Source organism: Bubalus bubalis, chromosome 9 (assembly GCF_019923935.1).
Source record: "Bubalus bubalis isolate 160015118507 breed Murrah chromosome 9, NDDB_SH_1, whole genome shotgun sequence".
Classification (NCBI taxonomy): domain Eukaryota; kingdom Metazoa; phylum Chordata; class Mammalia; order Artiodactyla; family Bovidae; genus Bubalus; species Bubalus bubalis.
Window position 1 is genome coordinate 91,419,357 of NC_059165.1, and position 22,902 is coordinate 91,442,258.

A 22,902-nucleotide genomic window follows, 5' to 3' on the forward strand; every position below is an offset into this window, starting at 1 on the left:
TCATGGGGGCCACCCATGGTGGGCGAGGCCGAAACACCCGAGGGTCTACCTGCAGACCCCTCAGGCTTTGCAAGGGTCTGTGTGTTGACGAGTGTGTCCCTGGCACCTGAGACCATTCTTGTATTTTGTAGGTGTCGATTGAATCTGTGTGGCCAGAGTGGGTGTCTCATTCACTGAGGAGGAAATTGAGGCCCAGGAAACCACATGCTTCTGCCTGCTGTCTGTCCCCACTCCCCTTTCCACCGTGCTGGAATTGTTTCTTTCATTCTTATTTTTCCTGCAGGGCTTTACACTTTGTTCTCCTACCTGTGTCCTGGGAACAGTTTGGCTCTCAGCCCCCAATTGCCTTGCTGGGTTTTCCAGGGTAGAGTGGGCAGAGGGATTGCATAGCAACACATTGGGGTCTGTCCTGTGTGCTGACCTTCCAGGGCCTCACCCTGCACCCACTGCTTGCCTTGAGCCTGCCTCCCCCAGACCATCTCCCCCTTTTTAGTCTCAAGCCTGCCCTTCCCCCCTTGCTGCTGACAGTCCCATTCCCCACAAGCTCCATGTCTGTCATCTGGTCCTTGGGAGCTGTCAGGCCTCATCCGGAGTCTCCTCCATCAACTCCCCTGGGGGCTGCCTGGCTGCCGGAGCACATCAGAGGGACCGGGGTTTGGGGGTGGCCTCTGCTCTGCTGGAGCCCCCGCCTGCCTGAGCCTGGGCTCCACAAAAAGACAAGGGGCTGCTCCTGCTTCCTCCTGCTTCTCGAGCTCCCTACACGCCCATGCCCTCAGGCACGTGCTCCCCATTTCACAGAGTGGGTGAGGGGCAGGACCTGGCTTTGAAACCGCAAGGCTCGGAGGCTACACCTTTGATCACCAGGACCTATAGACTGGGAGCCTCCAGGGGCTGGTCGGTGCCTCCCTCATCAGGTTGGAGATGGGCCCTGCAGGACCATGTCTCCATTAGACTGAGAGCCCTTGAAAGCAAGTACATATTTCCCCCATCAGACTGGGTGCTTCAAAGGGCAGGATCACGCCTCCTACATCAGACTGAAAGCTCCTTAAGTCAGAACTATGCCTCTCCCTTCAGACTGGGAGCTTATTAACACATGCATATATCTCCTCCATCAGACTGGGGGCTTCCCAGTGCAGGACCATGTCTCTCCCATCAGACTGTGAACTAAGAAAGGCAGGGCTGTGTCCAGGAGATTCTGAGGGCAGAGGTCATCTCTCCTATCAGACTAGGAGCCCCTAAGTTGAGGTGACGTCCCCTCCATCAGATCGGGAGGTTTCAAGCCCCATCATGGGTCACCCCCAACCTGGTTCCAACCTGCCCTAGTGCCTTGGCTCCCATCCCCACTGCAGATACGGGGACCCCCAGCCAGGGATTCCTCTTGCTTCTTCCTGATGTCCCAGCCACCGTAAGCATATATTGAGCACCTACTGTGCGCCATACAAGGAAATATCATTTGGTCATAAAAAGAAATGAAACATGGGTACACCATAATTTGGATGAACTTTGAAAATGTGATGCTCTGTGAGAGAAGCCAAGACACAAAAGGTCACACAGTGATTCCATTTGTATGAAATGTGCAGAACAGGCAAACCCCAGAGACAGAGAATGGGTTGATGGTTGCCAGGGACTGGGAGGGGGGCGCGGGGTGGGGAGTCTGGGAAGAACCAGAAGTGACTGCTAATTGAAGGTGAAGATTTCTTTGGGGGGTGATGAAAATATTCTGAAATTACTGATACAGCCTTGTGAACATACTAAAAACCCACGGAAATATAGTTTGGGTAAATTGTGGGGTATGTGAATTATACCTCAAAATCTTTAAAGCACCCAAAACAGTGTGAGGCAGTAAGCGCTCAACAGTGGCTGGCTGTTGTCCCATTTCACAGACAGGAAAACAAAGCCAGATCACTTAACACGAGGTCACATGGGCTGGGATTCCAGAAACAGAGCGCCACCTCAGAGGAGACCCTGAGAAACCATCTCTCAGACACTCAGTACTGGGGGAAGGGAAGCTCCCTCAGCCCAGGACCCCAGACCACCCACCTCCTTGCCTTTGTCCAGACAGTGCCCGCCTCCTGGCTTGGCTCCCTTGCTCCCCATTCCCCTAATTGAAAGGCAAAACCCAAGAGGTTATGCGGCTATTCAAGGTCACACTACCACAGGGTTGTGGGACCCCTAGCCGGCTCTCCCCTTCATCCACTGACTCTGGCTCCTCCCCGAGCCCCCTCCCTGCTCCTGTGGTGGGAGTTGGGGCAGCCCCAGGAGAAGCCAGCTCAAAAGCACAGGGAAGTCAAACGCCGTTTGATTCTGCCTCCAGGGCCCCTAATTGCTATTCCTGACACACACTGTAATTAGAAGGCCCCTTTCAAATATTTATACCTTAGAAGTCGTGTATTTATCTGACAGGGAGAGGACTCGGATTTGATGAGATCTGTCAACAGCTCATCCTGGAGCCGGGGAATTGCCTTGCGGCTGACAGAAAACAGGACAATTACCCGATGTGCTCCCTGGCAGTCCCCAGGGATGCTGCCTCGTCGCTGAATGCTGAGGGCGGGGTGGGGTGGGGGGTGTGAATGCTCTTGGGGAGATTGGGGAGGACCGAATTCAACAGGTTTGTGTCCAACAACTCAGCCGAAGCAGGAAAGGGAAGGAGAGGGCATCCGGACACCCCTGCTGCTGTGAGGGACCTTGCCTTGCTGGCTCTGGACCTCAGTTTTCCCATCTGGCAAATGGGGCCAACAGTGCAGGGGAGATGGAGAATCTCTGACTTCGTGAAGAGACCTGAAGGGTATTGAATGCCACTCCATGCCAGGCCATATCATGACACCTGCGCAGAACTAAGCTGTGAGGTGTCTCTCCCCTCTCTGTTCCCCTCGGTTTCCCCACGGGGGGTGAAAAATAAGTCATTCCCTCCTGGCAATCCTTTCCCTGATCTCTGAGGGTTTCCTATTAGAAGCCCCGTTTTTCAAATCAGGAGACATTGCCCTGGCCCCACTATTCTGAAGGGAGGGGGTGCAACTCTATAGCAGTGTTAGTCTATTTCCCCTCCCTTCCAAATTGCAGGCACCCACCCACTCTAAGGGGCTTGGAGAAGGGAGCCTGAGGTCCTATCCTTCCTGACCACCCCTCTTATTCTTCTATTAGGGGTCCCTGAATAAGCCCCTCTATGGGAAAAGAAAAAAATGTGTTTCTTTTGGGACTGGTCAGTAGCTCCCTGGGCTCTCTTACTCCCCCCAAATCCCTCAGTGTCCTCGGCCCCAGACAGCTGCAGCTGCCAAGAGGCAGCCAAACCAGGCGAGACCCCCCCTTCCCCATTTCTGCTCCCTCCCTCCCTCCACCCCCAGAAGCCACAAAGGGACAGATGCTGAAGACACACGCCAGGCACTGATACCATCTCCCTTCCCCTGGCCAGCTGTCCCAACCCCTTCCCCCATCCCACAATGGGTCCCCTGGGGAGAGGGGGACAGAGGAAAGCCCTCTTGGGGGAGGGGAAGCCAGAACCCCTTCCCTTCTGTCCCCCCCACCACTTCCTCCGGGGTCGTCGTCAATATCTGTTTTAGCCAATGACCTCTGAAACAATTTCCACACCCCCATTCTCCTGGTCAGTTTCGCTGCCAGACCCTGGTTCAATTTCAACCCTCAATAGTGGTCACTCTCACCCCCTCTGCTGGTCAATTTCACCCCTTTTCGCGGTCAAGTCCAGCCCACCCCCTTTCCTGGTCAATTTCCACCTCGCCTTCCTCTTCGTCTTCCCCACCTCAGCACCTCTTGCTCTGCAGAGCAAGGTCAGCGCCTGTGGGTTCCCGCCTCCCGCGCTCCTCGCTCGCTCCTGCCAGCCTCGGTCCTCCGGGTCACTGTCCAGCCGCCGCGGCCTTGGCCCCAGCGACTCCGGCTCCGCATACCCCCCTCCCTCCGCGGGCAGCGGCTCTCCAGCCTCCCCAGAATAGCTGAAGGTCTCAGTCACCTCGGAGGGGAGCGCAGGGGGAGGGGAGGGGCGGGGGAACCCGCAGAGGGGGAGGCGGGGAAGCCTTGACGTCCCTGCCCTGGACCCGGCCCGGGGCTGGTAGGGACTGGGGCGCCCGCCCGCCCGAGCGCCCCCTCCCCAAAGTCCCACCTCCCGGTCGCGCGCCGGCGGCGGCGGTGAAAGTCTCTCCGAAAGCGTGAAGGGGGATTGGAGGAGATTTTATTTCCCTTTGTGCCCGTGACTCGGGCCGGATCGAGGCGGCGGGGCCGGGGACCCCGGGCTTGGGACTCCCCCCGGAGCGGCGAGGAGCGCAACAAAGGATGCGCCCCACCGGGGTCATCGTCCCCGCGGCCCAACTTTGCGCGCGGCGCCCGCGCCCCCGGGGAGCCCGCCCGCTGCGTTGAGAACCCAGGCGTCCGGGCTGAGCCAAGGCTGGGGGTGTCCGCTGGCGGCGCTGTCCCCGCCCTCGGCTCCCAGGAGGGGGATTCCAGAGCTTCCAGGAGGCGGCGGGTGGCCGCGCCGCGCACGAGACAGCTCTGCCCGCGGAAACTCCGCGCGCTTCCGCGGATGCCCCTGGCTCCGGCCGGACTACCCCGCGCTCGGCGTTCAGGGCCCCGCGCGACGCCCGCTTCCCACGCCGTCCTTCCAGAGCTGGGCTAAGGTGCAATTTTGCTCCTCCTTTCCCCTCCCTCCTCTTGTCTCCTCCTTTTTCTCCCCTTTTCACCCTCCTCTGAGCCCAGCCAAAGGGCACACCTGATCTTTCTCCTCCTCCTTCCCCTCCTACCTTCTCCCTGGGGACCCTGCCGAGGAAGAGGGCCCAGAAGAGGACATGCGGGTCCCCCGCTGACAGTGGCCAGGTTTGGGGTGACACGCGCTCAGATGGCCAAGTGGCTCCGAGACTACCTGAGCTTTGGCGGTCGGCGGCCCCCTCCGCAGCCGCCCACCCCCGACTACACCGAGAGCGACATCCTGCGGGCCTACCGCGAGCAGAAGGATCTGGACTTTGAAGACCCCTACGAGGACGCCGATAGCCGCCTAGAGCCCGATTCCTCCGCGGGGCCCGGGGACTCCAAGGGCCCTGGAGACGCGAAGTACGACTCTCCAAAGCACAGGCTCATCAAGGTGGAGGCAGTCGACATTGCCAGAGCCAAGGTCTTGCTGGGAAACCCCAGGGAAGAGGTGCGTGGCTAAGTCCCCTAAGCTGGGTGGGCCCTGGAGACTGGGTGGGGAGGGCCAAGTCTGGCACCCCCACCCTGGATTTTGGGGAGCTTCTTTAGGTGTTATCCCAGGGGCAGACCAGGCCACCAGCCCACTTCCCCCAATCCCCCACCTGCTTGGCAGTTTGATGTCTATCTCCTTTCAATTCACAGTACTGGTTGCCCGCCTCCCTCTCTCATTGGCTTTGTACCCCTTTCCTCCAGCTTCCTAAGTTCCCCCTTCTGGATCCCTTCTCCCAGCTTCCCTTCCTCTTAGAAGCTGAAGGGATCTTCCTCAAACAGATCTGAGTGAGTCGGTTTCCTATGGGGCACTTTAACATCTTCACCACCCCTCTCCACCCTTCCTCTCTTACACCCATTTTACAGAAGTGGAAACTGAGGCTCACAGAAGAAAAGTGACTGGCTCCAGGTCACATGGCTCTAGCTTGTTTAGAACTTGAACCAGACTTGCTTCCAATGCCCATATTTTTTTTTTTCAGTATTTTTCCTAAATGATCAGAAGGTCCACCATACACCATCAGCAGAGACAGAAAAGACTTCAAGGGGAATTATGGGAGGCTGTGTCTGGTAGTGGGGCTTCTCTGGTGGCTCAGATGGTAAAGAATCTGCTTGCAATGCAGGAGATCTGGGTTCCATCCCTGGGTCAGGAAGATCCCCTGGAGAAGGAAATGACAACCCACTCCAGTATTCTCACCTGGAAAATCCCATGGGCAGAGGAGCCTGCCTGGTAGTGGTTAATGGCACAGAGAAAGGTAGGAGGAGGCAGGGACTCAGGGAAGCAGACCACCTAGGATCAAACCCTGCCTCTGACTTATCAGCTGTGTGACCCTGAGCAAGTCACTTCCCTGTATGTGCCTTGGTTTCCTCATCTGTAAAATGGGGATAAAGTACTTACTGAGTGTTGGTACTACCAGTAAATATATTTGAAGTCTTTTGGAACAGTACTGGTGCCTGATAAATATTAAAATGATTGAAGGAGGGAGGTAGGGGTCAGAGGAAGAGAGCAAGGGATGATCTACTTGCAAACACTTGTGGGTGGAAAAAACCCCACTTGCTTGGACAGGGTGTGTCAGATAGATCAGAGACAGCAGGCAAGAAGTGTACTGTACCCATGCTGGGCACAGCATGGGTACCCAGAGCTAGGCTTGGTCCCCCTGAGTCCTTGGCCCCCTCTCTTGCCTTTCTCTGTCCAGTCGAAAGTCGACACTGAGTACTCGGACCCCTTTGATGCCCAGCCCCATCCACCACCCCTGGATGATGGCTACATGGAGCCCTACGATGCCCAGCGGGTCATGAGTGGTGAGTTAGCAGGGCTTGGAGGGAAGGTGACAGGCTTCCAGGTGGGAGTGGGAGCTGACCAGTATCCTTGGCCTCCCAGAACTGCCATGCAGGAGGGTGCAGCTGTATGACACCCCTTATGAGGAGCAGGACCAAGAACTGGGAGATGGGCCCCCTTCAGGGCAGAAACCTCGACAGAGTCGGCTGCCCCAGGAAGATGAGCGGCCAGCAGACGAGTATGACCAGCCCTGGGAGTGGAAGAAAGACCATATCTCCAAGGCGTTTGCAGGTGATTCTCTTACCCTGATTTCTGAAGATCTGTGTCCCTCTATTTTCTGCTCTGGTCATATCCCCTGTTTCAACTAACAAAGTAAACCTCCATCACTTGTCACTTTGGTAGTTTGTTAATTCTCACTAAAGTGTGAATGACTGATAGTCATAAGTTTCTCTTTCCAGGAGAACCTGTATCTTCCTTGGAAACTGAAACCCCTTTAATTAATTTATTTATTTTTATTTTATCTTATTTTATTGACTATGCCATAAGGCTTGCAGGACCTTAGTTCACTGACCAGGGATTGAACCCAGGCCTTTGGTAGTGAAAGCATGAAGTCTTAACCACTGGACCACCAGGAAATTCCCTGAAACCCCTTTTCGAATGCAGTGGAATCTACTCATTCTGCTCACTACAGTGCAGGAATAGGCTTTGGTGTCAGGACTAGATCTGGGTTTGTGTCTCTTATGTGGGCAAATGACTTTATCTCCCTGAGTCTCAGTTCTCTAACTTGTACCTATTGAGTAGAGCACTTGTAAACTGAGTGCTAAAGTACTCAATTACACAGGAGCTTTGGGGAAGAGAGTAGCATTTCTTAGAGTCAGTTTCTGAGTTGGGTAAGCTTGGACAAGTCTCTGAACCTCAATTTTCTCTTCTGTAGAAAGAGGAATAATAAGGTCACCTAAGGCTTCCCTTGGAGAAAGCAATGGCACCCCACTCCAGTACTCTTGCCTGGAAAATCCCACGGACAGAGAAGCCTGGTAGGCTGCAGTCCATGGGGTCGCTAAGAGTCGGACACGACTGAGCGACTTCACTTTCACTTTCACTTTCATGCATTGGAGAAGGAAATGGCAACCCACTCCAGTGTTCTTGCCTAGAGAATCCCAGAGACGGGGGAGCCTGGTGGGCTGCCGTTTATGGGGTCGCACAGAGTCGGACACGACTGAAGTGACTTAGCAGCAGTAGCAGTAGCAGCAAGGCTTCCCTTGTGGATCATCTGGTAATGAATCCACCTGCAATGTGGGAGACCTGGGTTCGATTCCTGGGTTGGGAAGATACCCCGGAGAAGGGAAAGGCTACCCACTCCAGTATTCTGTCCTGGAGAATTCCATGGACTGTATAAGTCCAGGGGGTCAGAAAGAGTCGGACACGACTGAGCAACTTCCACTTTTCACTTTCAAGGTCACCTTTAAGAAATAAACTTCAGGAAGAGTTATGCGAACACAAATCTGCCCAAGAAGTTGTATAATTGTGAGGGAAATTGGAGTTAGTGCCTCAGTCTACCAGTCTGTATATCAGGGGCGGTTGTCTAGCTCTGGGCTTTCCTGGTGGCTTAGACGGGAGAGAATCTGCCTGTAATGCGGGAGACCTAGGTTTGATCCCTGATCGGGAAGATCCTCTGGTGAAGGAAATGGCAACCCACTCTAGTATTCTTGCCTGAAGAATACCAAGGACAGAGGAGCCTGGTGGTCTACAGTCCGTGGGATCGCAAACAGTTGGACACGATTGAGCGACTAACACATTCTACATTCTCTGTGACTTGGCCAAAATCTCGTGGAATTCCCACTTGCCCCTCTAGCCACATCCCCTGCTCTCTGATTATCATTCAGTGAACTGGCCACCCTTCCATGCCACCAGATTCGGGAATGACCACACCCCTTTCTTCTGAAGGCTAATTGGTTGCTGGTGTACCAGTCCTCCCCCAACCTTAAACCCAACCCCCTCCTCTTCTGGATTCTGATAGGTTGCCCTAAGCTGGCACGGCCTTCCTACTCAAATTCCATTGGCTTGTTCCTATCCCACCCTCTTGAGATAGGCGGGACTTAACCATATTCTCTTTAAACCTTCTCCTCCAGTTCAGTTTGACAGTCCAGACTGGGAAAGAACCTCGGGCTCAGCCAAGGAGCTCCGGAGACCGCCGCCCAGAAGCCCCCAGCCTGCAGAGCGCGTGGACCCGGCCCTGCCCCTGGAAAAACAGCCGTAAGTGAGGAAGCTGAAGATGGAAGAGCCGGGTTGAATCCCTCCCTGCCCCATACTAGTCACAGATTTCTCGGACCAGGGGGGCTGGAGGAACTTGGATGCATTCATTCACTTCATTCATTTCTTCAACTAATCTTCACTGGGTGACAGCGCCTGGTGTGTGCTAGACACCCAGCTCGGTGCAAAGCAAGAGCAGGTGTCTCCACTCCCTCTGGCCTCAGATTCTGGGTTCAAATCCCTTCTCTGTAATTTTTGGCTCCGTGACCTTGGGCAAGTCACTCAACCTCTCTGAAGCTCGGGCTCAACCCTTCCAAGAGAGTGCCTGCCTCACACAGAATAGGGATTTCCTCTCTTTCCTTGGGTGGGATTTATAAGCCTGAGAGTGAAGAGACAAAAATCATTCTCACCCCCAAGAGATCTTTTGGTGAAAGTGGGAAGATCAAGACTTTGAAGGGGTTCCAACTTTAGGCTGGAATGAAGCTCACAAGCTGTGAAAGTCTGGGTGTTCTGTGTTCCTCTAGCCTAGATGTTCCTCAAAGAACTCCCTGAGCCTTGAGTGCCCAGCCCTGTGAGTACTAGGGTGTGTTTAGCACAGCCATTCCCAAACCTCTTAGATGGGTGGTACAGGATTACCTAATTAACACAAGCATGGGGTATTTTCTTTCAATACAAACAACTTCTTGGTGCTCATTGGTCTTTGACACTTTGCTCCCTCTGTTTGAGCATGTTAAAGAAAAATATTATGTAAAGAATGTACAGGTAGGTGGGGATATGTTGCTGTTGTTCAGATGCAAAGTCGTGTCAGACTCTTTGTGACCCCATGGACTGCAGCTCTCCAGGCTTCCCTGTCCTGAACCATCTCCCAGAGTTTGCCCAAGTTCATGTCCATTGAATCGGTGATGCCATCCAACCATCTCATCCTCTGTCCTCTTCTTCTGCCTTCAGTCTTTCCCAGCATTAGGGTCTTTTCCAATGAGTCAGCTGTTAGCATCAGGTGGCCAAAGTATTGGGACTTCAGCTCAGCATCAGTCCTTCCAAAGAATATTCAGGGTTGATTTCCTTTAGCATTGACTGGTTTGATTTCCTTGCTGTTCAAGGGACTCTCAAGAGATACAGGATGCAGCAAATCTCCTGAAAGTGATGTGCTAGTGATGCAAGTTGGAGGGAGGGGTTGAGGACACCTGGGCACTCAGCTGAGGGAGGCTGCAAAGATCTAAGTCAAGGGAACATGTTGAATTGGAGGGAGCAGCTCCAGGTGGACCTGGGTTTACCTGCCTCCCAGAGAGACCCTTGTCTGCCTGAAAACCAAGTTCCTCTTGAGAAATCCAAGGGAATTTGTCTCCCTTGTTTGCCTGGATGTCACAAGTCCTTGAATGAGCTGTGCCTACATCCAGCCCCAGGATGTGTTGGAAGGGGGATCGCCTTCAGGAGACATCTGTCCCCACCCTCTAGGTGGTTCCACGGCCTGCTGAGCCGGGCGGATGCCGAGAACCTCCTGTCGCTCTGCAAGGAAGGCAGCTACCTTGTGCGGCTCAGTGAGACCAGCCCCCAAGACTGCTCCTTGTCCCTCAGGTGAGACCCCAATCTTCTGGAGGGACAGAGGGTCACAGGACTGCATGCCTTCGACTGTCAAGCTTTTGACTGAACTCAGCTGGAGAAGAGGAGTGTGGTTCCAGGAGCTGATGGGTGGGATTTCCAGGGCGGATGGACAGAGCTTTCAGGCCAGTGGGTGGGGCTTATGGGAGCCGTGGGCAGAGCTTCTAGGTCAGAAGGCAGGGCTTTCAGAGAGGCTACCGGCATGGTTCCTACTAAGAATGAGCTCCCTGTCACTGGAGGTACGCAAGACAATGGAGAGGAAGCCATACAGTAAATCTAGAACTTCAGTGAGATGAGGAACTAGGAAACTAGTCCAAGTTTCCTCTGGACTCCTCCCAGGTTTAAAAGTATATCCATTTGTGTCGATCCAGGGCCAAAATCTCAGTGGCCCTGTAGACGTTTGAGTTTGATACCCTGGTTCTACGTGCTTCTCTGCCTAAGATTCTAAGTGTGTCTGATTACAAAACGCTCCTGAGATTCTACCAGGTTTCTGAGTGTGAGATTCCTAAAAGGTCAAGATTGAAGAGGGTTTGGAAGTAGGTTCATATCCTGCCTCTGCCACTTCCTAGCTGTGTGACCTCAGCTAAATCATTCAACCTCTCTGGGCCTCGGTTTCCTCATCTGTGAAACAAAGACAATAATAGCATCCAGTTTGTTGTAATACTACGATTAAAAGAGGGGGAAAGGTGAAAAAGTGTTGAGAAGAATCCCCAGGAAACAGGAAGTGCTTAATTCATACTAATGATGGTGATAGAATCATTTCCAGGTTCTATGTCATTCACCTACCAGAGACGTAAAGGAAAGGGACCCTAGGGAATTCGCTGGCAGTCCAGTGGTTAGGACTCCATGGGTGAGGGTATAATCAGGGAACTAAGATCCTTCAAGCCTCATGGAAAAGCCAAAAGCAAAACAAACAAACAAACAAACAAACAAAGATGGGCAGGTGGAGGTCCCTTGATTGAGGGTAACCAGGATGGGTAGCACAAGGGATTAGGAGGTTTGGAGAGAAAGTGCCATATGTGTTCTTGGGGAGGGACCTCCGACTGGGAGGAACTCCAGCCTGTCTTCGCAAGGGACAAGGGCAGAAGGCATCCCACAGTGTGGAACGAGTCAACAGCTTGATGCCAAGTGGCTGTTAACCAGAAATATTTGGGGATGCCAGGCTCAGGTTCCTAGGGCCCTCCAGGGAGTGGCTTTAGGGTTGGAGGGTGTGGGCGGGCCTGAAGTGCTAGGTACCCCTTCTAACCTGACCCCTGTCCCCAGGAGCAGCCAGGGCTTCCTGCACCTGAAGTTCGCGCGCACCCGAGAGAACCAGTTCGTGCTGGGTCAGCACAGCGGCCCTTTCCCCAGTGTGCCAGAGCTGGTGCTCCATTATAGCTCCCGCCCACTGCCCGTGCAGGGTGCCGAGCATCTGGCCCTCCTGTACCCGGTGGTCTCACAGACCCCCTGACCTGGAGCCTCAGCCCTGTACCCGGGCTGTGAGACCCCAGATCACTGGCTGCAAATATTGGAGGTCTTTCCAGTCCCGGGGGAGGCTGGATGGAGAGACCTCTGCTCCTCCAGGCCCTGCTCGGCCCCCTTCTGGGTTCTAGGGCCCAGAACTGTGTCTGGAACCCCTCCTCTGGCCTGGAAAATAAATAAGTTATTGTGTATTTCAAGTGTTCTTTCTGGGAGGGGGAGCTCAGCCCCTGAAGGAAGAGGGGAGGCAGCCCCGTGGAGGGGAAGAGTATCCCCAGCTCCATGTTTTGGGGGTGGAGCCAGGCTTGGAGCCTGAATGGCTCACAGGGAGGGACCAACATTCAGAGAGCTGTTGACAGGCAGGAAGAGAGCGGTATGGAGGCAGATAAAACCTGGAGATAGCAAAGACCGGCTGATTAAAAAGATGGCGAAACCGAGGGGGCGAGGCTCTCAGGCCAACCCTGCCCCCAACCCGCCCCTCCTTCCTATCCTGGGCCGGTGGCCACGGGCTGATGCCGCTGCCGAAAAGGACATCTGTCCCCATGGAAACAGCAGACGTGGGGGAAGGGAGCCAGGCTCAGCTGGTGTCACTTCAAGGTGACAGTCGGGCAGGAGACCCCGGGGGGCTGACAAATGCCAGGAAGCCCCAATCTCCCCCCTCACCCCCTAAGTCCAAGCCTGCCTAGGGAGGGGGTAGACACCAGTTGGGGAGGGGGCGTGCTTCCGGTTCCAGGCACTGTTTGGAAGTGAGGGACATCACTTCTCTGCTAATTGGACATGACCCTCCAAGGATTAGAGGGGGAAAGCTTTCAAGCTCCCTCACCAGAGTCGTTCTCCAGGACTGCACCCCCCAGATGACTCCCTAATGGCTCAAATCTCTAGCACTGCCAAATTGCCACGGATACTGGCTTTGCTTTCTTCATGAACCTTTATTGGATGTTCTTGGGACAAGGGAGAGGTCTATCCTCATAAAAACAAGGACGGAGTCTCTAAGATAAACTGCTGGACTCTGTGATCCCCTAGGAATAAGTCACATCTTTATATAGTCGCTGGAGGGAGGTCTTCTCTGGCTCTCTTGTGGTTCTGATTTCTCTTCCCACTTCAAGGAACCCTCTTGACCTTGGCTGCCCAGAGGAGCCTGGGCCAGGAGAGATTCTGACTGCAGAGACGGGGTGAATGGGTCTGGGACTGGGGCAAGATTTGGGAGCCAGATGCGACTTGGGGGTGGGGTGCTGGGGAAAAGAGATCGAGTAGAAGCTTTGGCCCTTCTGATCCTCACTGTCCAGCACCTTCCTTTCCACAGGCCATGCCTTCTTCCTTGGGGCTCTCCGGGGCCGGTATAGGACGTTGCTGTAGATTGGACTGCCTGCATTGGGGGGTGGGGTGGGAGATTATACCAAGAGGGGACAGTCATTTAAGAGAGCCTGGTCCTCTCCAGCCCACTTTCTGGGGGCTTTGACTATGCCCCTGAAAAAACACGGGTGTAGGGGCCAGCCTTCCCGATCCATTCCCCTTCTCTGCCCCCCCACCCCGCCTCACCCTCCCTCCTTCCGAAAGGAGCAGGTATCAAAGTCAGAAGGGGATGCGTTCCCGCCTAGTCAAGCAGCTGCAGTTCCAGATTTTGCAACGAGGGGGCGCGATCGCCAGAGGGTGGCGGTGCTCTTGGGAACCTCCCGCCCTCGGCGCAGCTACCTGCGCGGTTCCTTACCTGCATCCCCGTTCCGGCAGCGGCGGCGGCCCCAGATCCCAGCGCCCAGAGCGAAAGCGGCCACGGCCACGGCCCCCGTCACCAGCGGCGCGAAGTAGAGGCCTGGAATGGGAGAGGGGATGGTGGGCAGGCTGACGAAGGGCGGGGCCGAGAGGCGGGGAGGAGCTGAAGGAGGGTCAGGCAGACGGAGCTCACCTGAAAAGCTCTGGTCCTGCTGCCAGACATCTGCAGAGAAGAAACCTGCGTCTCAGGCGAGCTCACCTTTGAGTTCAGCATCCTGCACCCCTTTAGGGTAAGAGCCCCTCTACCCCGTGTGGAACCTCAGGGTTCTTGCACTTGCCATGCTGTGAGTTCAGGCAAGTATTTGCTCTAAACCTCTTTCCTCTTCTGAAAAATGAGACTAAGCATGCCTGTCTTGCTGGGTTATTGTGAATACATTCCAGACCCGGTAATAAATTCTTTAGATATAATCACTTTAAAGTCATGTAATCTGGGGACTTCCCTGGTGGTCCAGTGGTTGAGACTCTGAACTCCGAATGCAGGGAACCCAGGTTCGATCTCTGGTCAGGAAACTAGATCCTACATGCCAGAACTAAGAGTTCACATGCTGAAACAAAGATTCCGCATGCTGCAACTAAGACTTGGCACAGGAAAATAAATACATATTTTAAATAAAGAAATAAATTCACCTAGTCTGATGAGAAAGCACTATTAGCTGAATTTTGATAACTAAGGAAACAGGCACAAAAGAGTCAAGTCACTAGCATAAGGTCACGGAGCAAGTGAATAGCCGAGTGGGGATGTGCTTTCAGGTCTGTGTAACTGACAGGAACCCCAGCCAAGGCGCTTTCTCCTGTGACCAAGACAAGACCCAGAGTCCCCAGCCCCTTCATCTTCCAGGTTCTGAAGTTGGCCGTGATCCCGGGGTGGAGGGATGGGCTTCCGATGGGGAAGCCAGCTGTGCAGAGCTGAATCCGTGCAGACCCAGCCTCGCTCCCTCACAGCTGCCAACAACTCTCAGCCCGGTGCCTCCGCTACCCCCGCCTCTGCTAATTGGTAATTGGCCCCCTTGTCCCTGGGAGCCAAGAGTTGGCGGGGAGGGTGGGGGGTGGGTGCGGCGGAGCGGCCATAACACACCGCCCTGGAGGCAGGCAGTGGGCGGATCCTGCCAGCTGGAGAGAAATGGGCATCTCTTGGAGCTAGGCATCTGGGTGGTGCTTCATTTTGCCTGATAGGAGCCAGGCAGGGCCCAAGGCCCTGAGGAACAGTGAAGAGCGCAAGACCGCAACAGGTCAACTTGCAAACTATGCAGGGTTTGGCCCTTATGTGGGTGTCAGGCAGAGTTGGAGAAATGTGTGAGTCGGGCTCTGGAGAAAGCTGCCTGCATCCTGGCTTGTGTGGGTGGCTGGACGTGTCTTGGCCCTGGCTGGGCCTTAGCTTTATTCTCTGTGAAAGGAGGCTGCTGGCTAAGCTAATCTGGAAAGTTCCTTCCAGCCTTGAGAGTCAATGGTTTTCTTTTTTGTCTGTTTGTTTTGTGTATGTGTTTTATTTTTGGCCCTGTGGAATTGAAGCTGTGCCCCCTGCAGTGGAAGCATGGAGTTCTGACCACTGGACCACCACAGGGAAGTCCGGACAGTCAATGGCTTTCAAGTCTAGATCCTGGAATTCTAGTTTTCTGCTCTTACATACTCTGATTGCAAAAGGCTAAGAGTTTATCTATTTAAAGTATTTCAGACCCTACAATTCTAAGATTCTAGACTCTTCCATGCCTTTGTTTTGGTGTTTCTCAACCTTTTTTCATTATCAGTCCCCTAAGAAGGCTTTCTAAGAACCTTCATTTGTTCCCTCATGAAATGTTAATACCACAGATATGCTATAAATCTGTGGGCTATGTGCATATCTCTGCTTTAAATATAAAAGGGTAAGATTTTCTTTGCTCCCAAGAACCAATGTTTACCTTCTTAGGAGTGATAGTCCCCATGGATAACATATGCTACAATTCTCAGAGCTTAGAATTTACGCCCCTAGGATTCTCAAACTGCAAGATTCTGCTTTATGGTTTGAGATTCTAAAATTGTTTTCAGTACAATACAACTGTGTCCATATGTTGACCAAAAGACAAGTTCTAGGGGCTTCACTGATGGTCCAGTGGTTAATACTCCACGTTTCCAATGCAGGAGGTGTGGGTTTGATCCCTGATCGGGGAACTAAGATCCCACATGCCCCCACAGTGCAGCCAAAAAGTATTTTAAAAAAGACAAGTTCTAGATTGTTCATAGAGGTCTTATTTATAATAGCCAAAACCCAGAAGTTGCCAAAATAGCCATCGATAGGAAATTGGACCGATCAGTGGTGATGGAGGGCACTCCACAGAAAAGGAAAAGGACTAGCCATTGCTCCACATACCAACACAGAGGAGTCCCACAGTGTCGAGTGAAAGATGTCAGACACAGAATGTACTCTATGACTTCATTAAGTAAAACAGGAAGCCAGTTAAAATAGATTTATGCTGCTATAAGTCAGAATAGTGTGTGTGGGGGGGGAGGAAGGCATTTATAAGGAGGCAGATATGTGTGTCAAGCAGGGTGCTAAGTACCCAGATGTATGCAGGTTGTGAGAATCCATTGCTATGATTTGTGGTGTTGTTGTTCAGTCAATAAGTCATGTCCGATTCTTTTGCAACCCCATGGACTATAGCCCATCAGTCTCCCCTCTCCATGGATTTCCCAGGCAAGAATACTGGAGTGGGTTGCCATTTCCTTCTCCAGGGGGATCTCCCCAAGCCAGAGATCTCCTGCATCACAGGTGGATTCTTTACCACTGAGCCACCAGTGAAGCCATTATTTGTATACATCCCTCCAAAATTCATATGTTGAATCCTAACCTCTAATATGAAGGTCATGAGAGGTCAGGGCCTTTGGGGGGTAGTTAGGTAAAGAGGGTAGAGCCTTCATGAATGGGATCAGTGCTCTTTTGGTGGTCTGTACAGTGGTTAAGACTCTGCCCTTCCAAGGCAGGTGGTGCAGTTCAGTCCCTGGTTGCCAAACTAAAATTCCACATGCAGTGTGGCACAGCATCCCTCAATAAAAGGGACCCTAAAGAGCTCCCCAGCCCCCTGCTGCTACATGAGGACACAGCTAGAAGGTGCAGGCTATGAACCAGGAAGAGGGTTCTCACCAGAGCACGACCTTGCTAGCACTTTGATCTTGGATTTCCAATCTCTAGAATTCTGAGAAATAAATATGTGGTTTATAAGCCACCCAGTCTGTAGTGTCTTATCAGTGATCTAACTAAGATATCCATGAACTGGCCACTTTCGGTATGGCATTTCTCTGTATGGAGGATATACTTGAATAACAGTTTATGGAACTGTTTTGAATTAGAATCCAGAATTATATATATTCAAGAGTGTTTATGATTGTGATATATTGGAGCAGGGCTGAGTAACTACAGCCTGTGAGTCAAATTCAGCCCTTTGGTTTTTTTTTTTTTTTTCCAAATAAAGTTTTATTGGCCCCGAGGCCCTCCCATTCCCTTAAGCATGTCTATGGAGACTTTCACACTATACCAGCAGGGTGGAGTCGTCACCACAGAAACTGTCTGGTCTGCAAAATTCTCGCATCTGCAGACTGTTTCTAGGAATCTGATTTAGAGAATTTAGTTGCTAGGAGCTTGAGATTCTAGAAGCTTAAGATTTCTAGAAGTTCCAAGTCCTCCCTGGCTTACACCCCTGCCCCCCACCCCCATGCTCTCATACCTCTCTCCACCAGGAGCTGCGTCCCGTTGCCCTGGGCCTCCTCCCAATCAGGGATCTCCACGGTTGCCCCACACACATAGAGTCCACTGTCATTGAGGCTCACGTGGTTCAGCTGCAGGGTGAGGTTGCCAGGCGGCTGCCAGGAGAGCCATCCCTGAGGCCCACAGACATCCTTGCTCAGACTGCCATTGATGATGTGTGTCTGGCAAAAGATGTCAGCGTCCTTGATCCACTCGACACGGAGCCGCTCCCAGGCCTGGGCGTGCATCACCTGGCAGGCCAAAGTCACCTGGCTGTCCTGTCTCACCTGCAGCAACTTCGGTGCCTGCTGCACAGTCAGGCCTGTGGCTCCTTGCAGGACTGGGGGAAAGAAGAAGTGAGTGAGACCTTCTTAAGTGTGTGTGTGTGTGTGAGTGTGTATGTGTGTGTGCGTGACTTACTTCCCTAGCCAGCCCACAGGAATCAGGCAGTGAGAACCTGAAAGCTTACTATCTGTGTGATCTTTGCAAGGTCATTTCTTGCTGAACCTCCATGGTCCCATCTGTGGAATGGGTATAAGTTTCTCAGCACTTGTGAGATTTCAAGGTGAACTCTATGACATGTCTGGCTCTCAGCCACAGAAAGATTGCCTGGAGTGTGCCAGACCCTGATCTGGACCCTGTGGACACAGACACACAGGTGACTGAGACAGACAAAAGCCCCTACCCTTGTGGAGCCAACGGTCTCGGGGTAGAGACACAGGAAGTCATGAAATGAGAATCGATGGAGGAAAGGAATGGGGAGTGGCAAGAGATGATAAAGATGAAATGAGAGGGTGTACTTATAGAGGGTGATCAGGAGGGCCTCTCAGAGGAGGTGACATTTGAGCAGGGATGTGAATAGTAAGATGTATTCCGGGCTTGCCTGGTGGTACAGTTAAGACTCCATCTGAGAACACTTTCTAACACCATACACAAAAATAAACTCAAAATGGATTAAAGATCTCAACGTAAGACCAGAAACTATAAAACTCCTAGAGGAGAACATAGGCAAAACACTCTCCGACATACATCACAGCAGGATCCTCTATGACCCATCTCCCAGAATATTGGAAATAAAAGCAAAAATAAACAAATGGGACCTAATTAAACTTAAAAGCTTCTGCACAACAAAGGAAACTATTAGCAAGGTGAAAAGGACAGCCTTCAGAATGGGAGAAAATAATAGCAAATGAAGCAACTGACAAATAACTAATCTCAAAAATATACAAACAACTCCTACAGCTCAACTCCAGAAAAATAAATGACCCAATCAAAAAATGGGCCAAAGAACTAAATAGACATTTCTCCAAAGAAGACATACAGATGGCTAACAAACACATGAAAAGATGCTCAACATCACTCATTATCAGAGAAATGCAAATCAAAACCACTAAGAGGTACCATTTCACGCCAGTCAGAATGGCTGCGATCCAAAAGTCTACAAGCAATAAATGCTGGAGAGGGTGTGGAGAAAAGGGAACCCTCTTACACTGTTGGTGGGAATGCAAACTAGTACAGCCACTATGGAGAACAGTGTGGAGATTCCTTAAAAAACTGGAAATAGAACTGCCTTATGATCCAGCAATCCCACTGCTGGGCATACACACTGAGGAAACCAGAAGGGAAAGAGACACGAGTACCCCAGTGTTCATCGCAGCACTGTTTATAATAGCCAGGACATGGAAGCAACCTAGATGTCCATCAGCAGATGAATGGATAAGTAAGCAGTGGTACATATACACAATGGAGTATTACTCAGCCATTAAAAAGAATACATTTGAATCAGTTCTAATGAGGTGGATGAAACTGGAGCCTATTATACAGAGTGAAGTAAGCCAGAAAGAAAAACACCAATACAGTATACTAACGCATATATATGGAATTTAGAAAGATGGTAACAATAACCCTGTGTACGAGACAGCAAAAGAGACACTGATGTATAGATCAGTCTTATGGACTCTGTGGGAGAGGGAGAGGGTGGGGAGATTTGGGAGAATGGCATTGAAACATGTATAATATCATGTATGAAACGAGTTGCCAGTCCAGGTTCGATGCACGATACTGGATGCTTGGGGCTGGTGCACTGGGATGACCCAGAGGGAGAGTATGGGGAGGGAGGAGGGAGAAGGGTTCAGGATGGGGAACACAGGTATACCTGTGGTGGATTCATTTCGATATTTGGCAAAACTAATACAATATTGTAAAGTTTAAAAATAAAATAAAAAAAAGAATCCACCTGCCAATGCAGGAGACACGGGTTCGATCCCTGGTTGGGGAAGATCCCACATGCTGTAGGACAACTAAGCCCGTGCTCTGCAACAAGAGAAACCGCTGCAATGAGAAGCCCAAGCACCGCAACTAGAGAGTAGCCCCTGCTTGCCACAACTAAAGAAAGTCTGAGTGCAGCAATGAAGACCCAGCACAGGCATAAACAAATAAAATAAATCTTAAAAAAACGAAAGAAGTAGACAGTCGTCCGTAAGGAATGGGTCATGCAAAGGTCCTGAGGCTAGACCAGGCCTGGTGAGTTGGAGGAACAGGGAGGAGGCCCCCAGGGTTGGAGCAGAGCACGTGAGGGGGAGAGAGGGAGGAAGTGGGATCAGAGAAGTCAGCAGGGCATGGCTTTTAGAGACCTGCGGGCTGTGTGGGTGGGGTATGACAGAGGTAGGGAGGTGGGTGGGGGTGGGGAAAGGGGAGCAGTGTACTTTTCAATCGAAGCATGATGAGAAACCATGGGAGCAGGGAGGAAGTGTGGTCCAGTTAAAGTTTAAAAAAAATCACAGTCCTTGCCATGGTGAGAACGGACTGTGATCTTCATGGGGCAGGAGCCGGAGAGAGGTCAGGATGGCCGAGAAACCAGGGTCCAGGAGACCAGTGATGGGACTCAGACCCTGGAAAAGAAGAGGTCAGAGTTTGAACAGATTTTGAAAGTTGCCTGCAGAAGAACTACAAGACCTGAGTTGGTCACTGTTCCCCTGAAACTGTCGCAACACTGTAGATCGGCTATACTCTAACACAAAATAAAAAGTTTAAAAATAAATATATATTAAAAAAAGAAGAACTGAATTGGGAGGGAGGGAAAGAGAGAGAGTGGCAGATTTCCAAGGTTCTTAGGCTGAGGGACTTTGTGAATAGTGGCGACTTTAGGCCAAGATGGGGGATGCTGAGGGCCTTCCTTGGTGGTCCAGTGTTTAAGACTCGAGCTTCCGCTGCAGGGGGTGTGCGTTTGATCCCTGATTGGGAACTAAGTTAATCTCACATGCCACACAGCAAAAAAAAAAAGATGGGGGACACCGAGTAGAAGAAGCAGGGCTAGAGGGGAAAGAAAGAGTTTGTTTTTGGCCATAGGAAGTCTGGGGTACCTGTTAGATGCCCCCACAAGAAGGGGTGAGTTGCTGTCAAGTTCCTGGCATTTGGGGTGGAGTTACAGCTGACCCTAAAGAGAGGAGATGCAGGGAAGAGTATTCCAGGCAGAGGGAACAGAAGGTGCAAAGGTCCAGAAGTAGGATCAAGCTCTATGTGTTGGGATAAAAAAAGAAAAAAAAAAAAAAGAGGAGTCAGCAGACTGGCCATGGGGGAGAGAGAGGGAATGCAGAGGAGCACAGAGAATAGAGCGGCCAGCAGGGCCAGGTCATACAAGGCTCGTAGGCAGGTCCCAGTGTGAATTTTATCCTAAGGCTCTCTCTGTGGATTTTCGCTAGAACAGTTCAACCCTTGTGGGCTTCCCTGGGAGCCCAGATGGCAAAGAATCTGCCTGCAGTGCAGGAGACCTGGGTTCAATCCCTGGGTGGGGAAGATCCCCTGGAGAAGGAAATGGCAACCCATTCCAGTATTCTTGCCTGGAGAATTCAGCTACAGCTCATGGGTTGCAAAGAGTTGGACGCTGCTGAGCAACTACACACATACAGAGTTCAACCCTTGTAAAGTTCTGAGTATCAGGGAGAGAGACAGGGTGTATTTGGCAGAGCGGAGAGACGAAGGTTTCGAGGGGGCTCTGAACCGGAGGGGCAGGCAGCTGGAGTGACGAGTCACAACAGGATGGGGGCCAAGGCGGGGAGATTCAGATACTCACCCCAGAACTGCACCAGGAGGACCAGCACTGTGCCCGGGGACCCCATTCCTGGCCCCTCAGGCTCCTCTCTTCCAGCTGGCGCCCCGCCACCCCCTTTCCCCTCCCGTGTGACAGACTTCCTGCCACAGAAGCATAGGTCACACTCCGCCCCCACCACAGAGGCATAAGTGACACCCAGGCCAGCCAGCAGACGTCCGGTGGCCACTACTGCTGGGGCTCCACTTCCTGTCACTGGTGCCTCAGTTTCCCTCTTTTTTTTTTTCAAGGCAAAAGGCAATATGTATATGTGATGGAGATAAAGTGAGTGAAAATCTTCCTAAAAGACTACAGAGGGGCTTTCCTGGCCGTCCAGAGGTTAAGACTTGGCCTTCCAATGCAGGCGGTGCGGGTTCAGTCCCTGCTTGGGAACCTAAGATCCCACATGCCGGGAAGCCAAGAAACCAAAATATAAAACAGAAACAATATTTTTGTTTAATGTACATTTAAAAATTGTATTTGTTGATTCATCGTTGGTTGTACTGGGTCTTCATTGCTGCATGTGGGCTTCTCTTGTTGGGGAGCACGGGCTCTAGGTGCACGGGCTTCAGTAGTTGTAGACCGTGGGCTCAGTAGTTGTAGCCCATAGGCTTAGTTGCCCTGCAGCATGTGGAATCTTCCCTGACCAGGGATCGAATCCATGTCCCTTGCATTGGCAGGCACATTCTCAACCACTGGACCACCAGAGAAGCCCAAAACAAGAAACAATATTGTTAATACATTCAATAGTCTTTAAAAATGGTCGACATAAAAAAAATATTAAAAAAAAAGACTCCATAAACATGCCTAGACTGGGGACACATGGCAGGGCAGGTGAGAGAAGGAATGGGGAGGGGAGCAGATGGCACAGACCTGAGCAGGGGACCTAGTGGCAGCTTCTCAGCATCAATTATTTTGCCCCTAAGATGTCTTCTTTTGGGGTTCAGGGGAATGGATTTCTGCTAATGGTTTTGAGTCCTGGGGCAAGTAAGGCAGGTTACCTGCCCCTACAGCTGGAAGAATTCATAGTCTCCAGACTTTCTCTCAGCCCTGCACCTATTACCCCTTGGCTAGCTGTACCCACCCCTGGAGGAGGAGGCAGACTCCTAGACCTCAATGTCTCACTCCCAACCACAGTGTGACCTCTTTTTTTTTTTTTTTTTTTTTCAACCAGAAAGAAGAAGGTCAGTGTTCTTGGCAGAATTGTTCCCATCACTCACAGGCCCCTGTGGTGGTGTTCTGCCCACATGTCATACACAGAGCTTACCAGCCTCCTCCTAGCCCTATGGATTCTGAGCAGGCAGAGAAGCTTCTGGAGGAGATGTGAGAGCCTGGGGCTCTGTGGGATGCACAGGTGTTCAGCTGTAATGTGGGGAGAGAAAGGCAGCATTGGAAGCTGATCATCCGCTTAGGCAAAAGACTTTGGCTTTTCAGTAAATTCGAGGTTTGAGTAGTCGTGGAGCCAGGTCTACGGGCCAGGCTGGAGGGCCGGAGCTGTGGCAATGAAATTCCATTTTGAGTGGTAGCTGAGAAGTTGCAGGGGTGAAAGAGTTGGGAGACTGAGGCACA

General features: G+C 51.9%; 2 protein-coding genes and 1 long non-coding RNA gene across 4 annotated transcripts; 2 read left to right on the forward strand and 1 right to left on the reverse strand.

Moving 5' to 3' along the window:
* Positions 1 to 4,068: 4,068 nt before the first annotated feature.
* Positions 4,069 to 11,955, forward strand: SHD (Src homology 2 domain containing transforming protein D). Its single transcript, XM_006042515.4, has 6 exons — positions 4,069 to 5,140; positions 6,372 to 6,477; positions 6,557 to 6,745; positions 8,584 to 8,707; positions 10,160 to 10,279; positions 11,567 to 11,955. Exons 1-6 carry the CDS (start codon positions 4,841 to 4,843, stop codon positions 11,751 to 11,753), a joined length of 1,026 nt encoding a protein of 341 aa, XP_006042577.1. The 5' UTR covers positions 4,069 to 4,840; the 3' UTR covers positions 11,754 to 11,955.
* Positions 11,956 to 12,670: 715 nt separating this feature from the next.
* TMIGD2 (transmembrane and immunoglobulin domain containing 2) lies at positions 12,671 to 22,739 on the reverse strand. Of its 2 annotated transcripts, none has more exons than XM_044947960.2 (5): positions 22,601 to 22,739; positions 17,227 to 17,586; positions 13,665 to 13,694; positions 13,470 to 13,571; positions 12,671 to 13,127 (listed from the first exon to the last, which is right to left on the reverse strand). In XM_044947960.2, the coding sequence occupies exons 2-5, from the start codon at positions 17,492 to 17,494 to the stop codon at positions 12,781 to 12,783; spliced, it is 747 nt and encodes a 248-aa protein (XP_044803895.2). In that variant the 5' UTR covers positions 17,495 to 17,586; positions 22,601 to 22,739; the 3' UTR covers positions 12,671 to 12,780. The 2 variants fall into 2 exon arrangements, with proteins under 2 accessions (XP_044803895.2, XP_006042575.3); XM_006042513.4 differs by lacking the exon at positions 22,601 to 22,739 and adding an exon at positions 21,319 to 21,420.
* Positions 13,563 to 15,399, forward strand: LOC123335138. Its single transcript, XR_006553491.2, has 2 exons — positions 13,563 to 14,525; positions 15,041 to 15,399. It is a non-coding gene; the product is annotated as an uncharacterized LOC123335138 (long non-coding RNA).
* Positions 22,740 to 22,902: the final 163 nt, after the last annotated feature.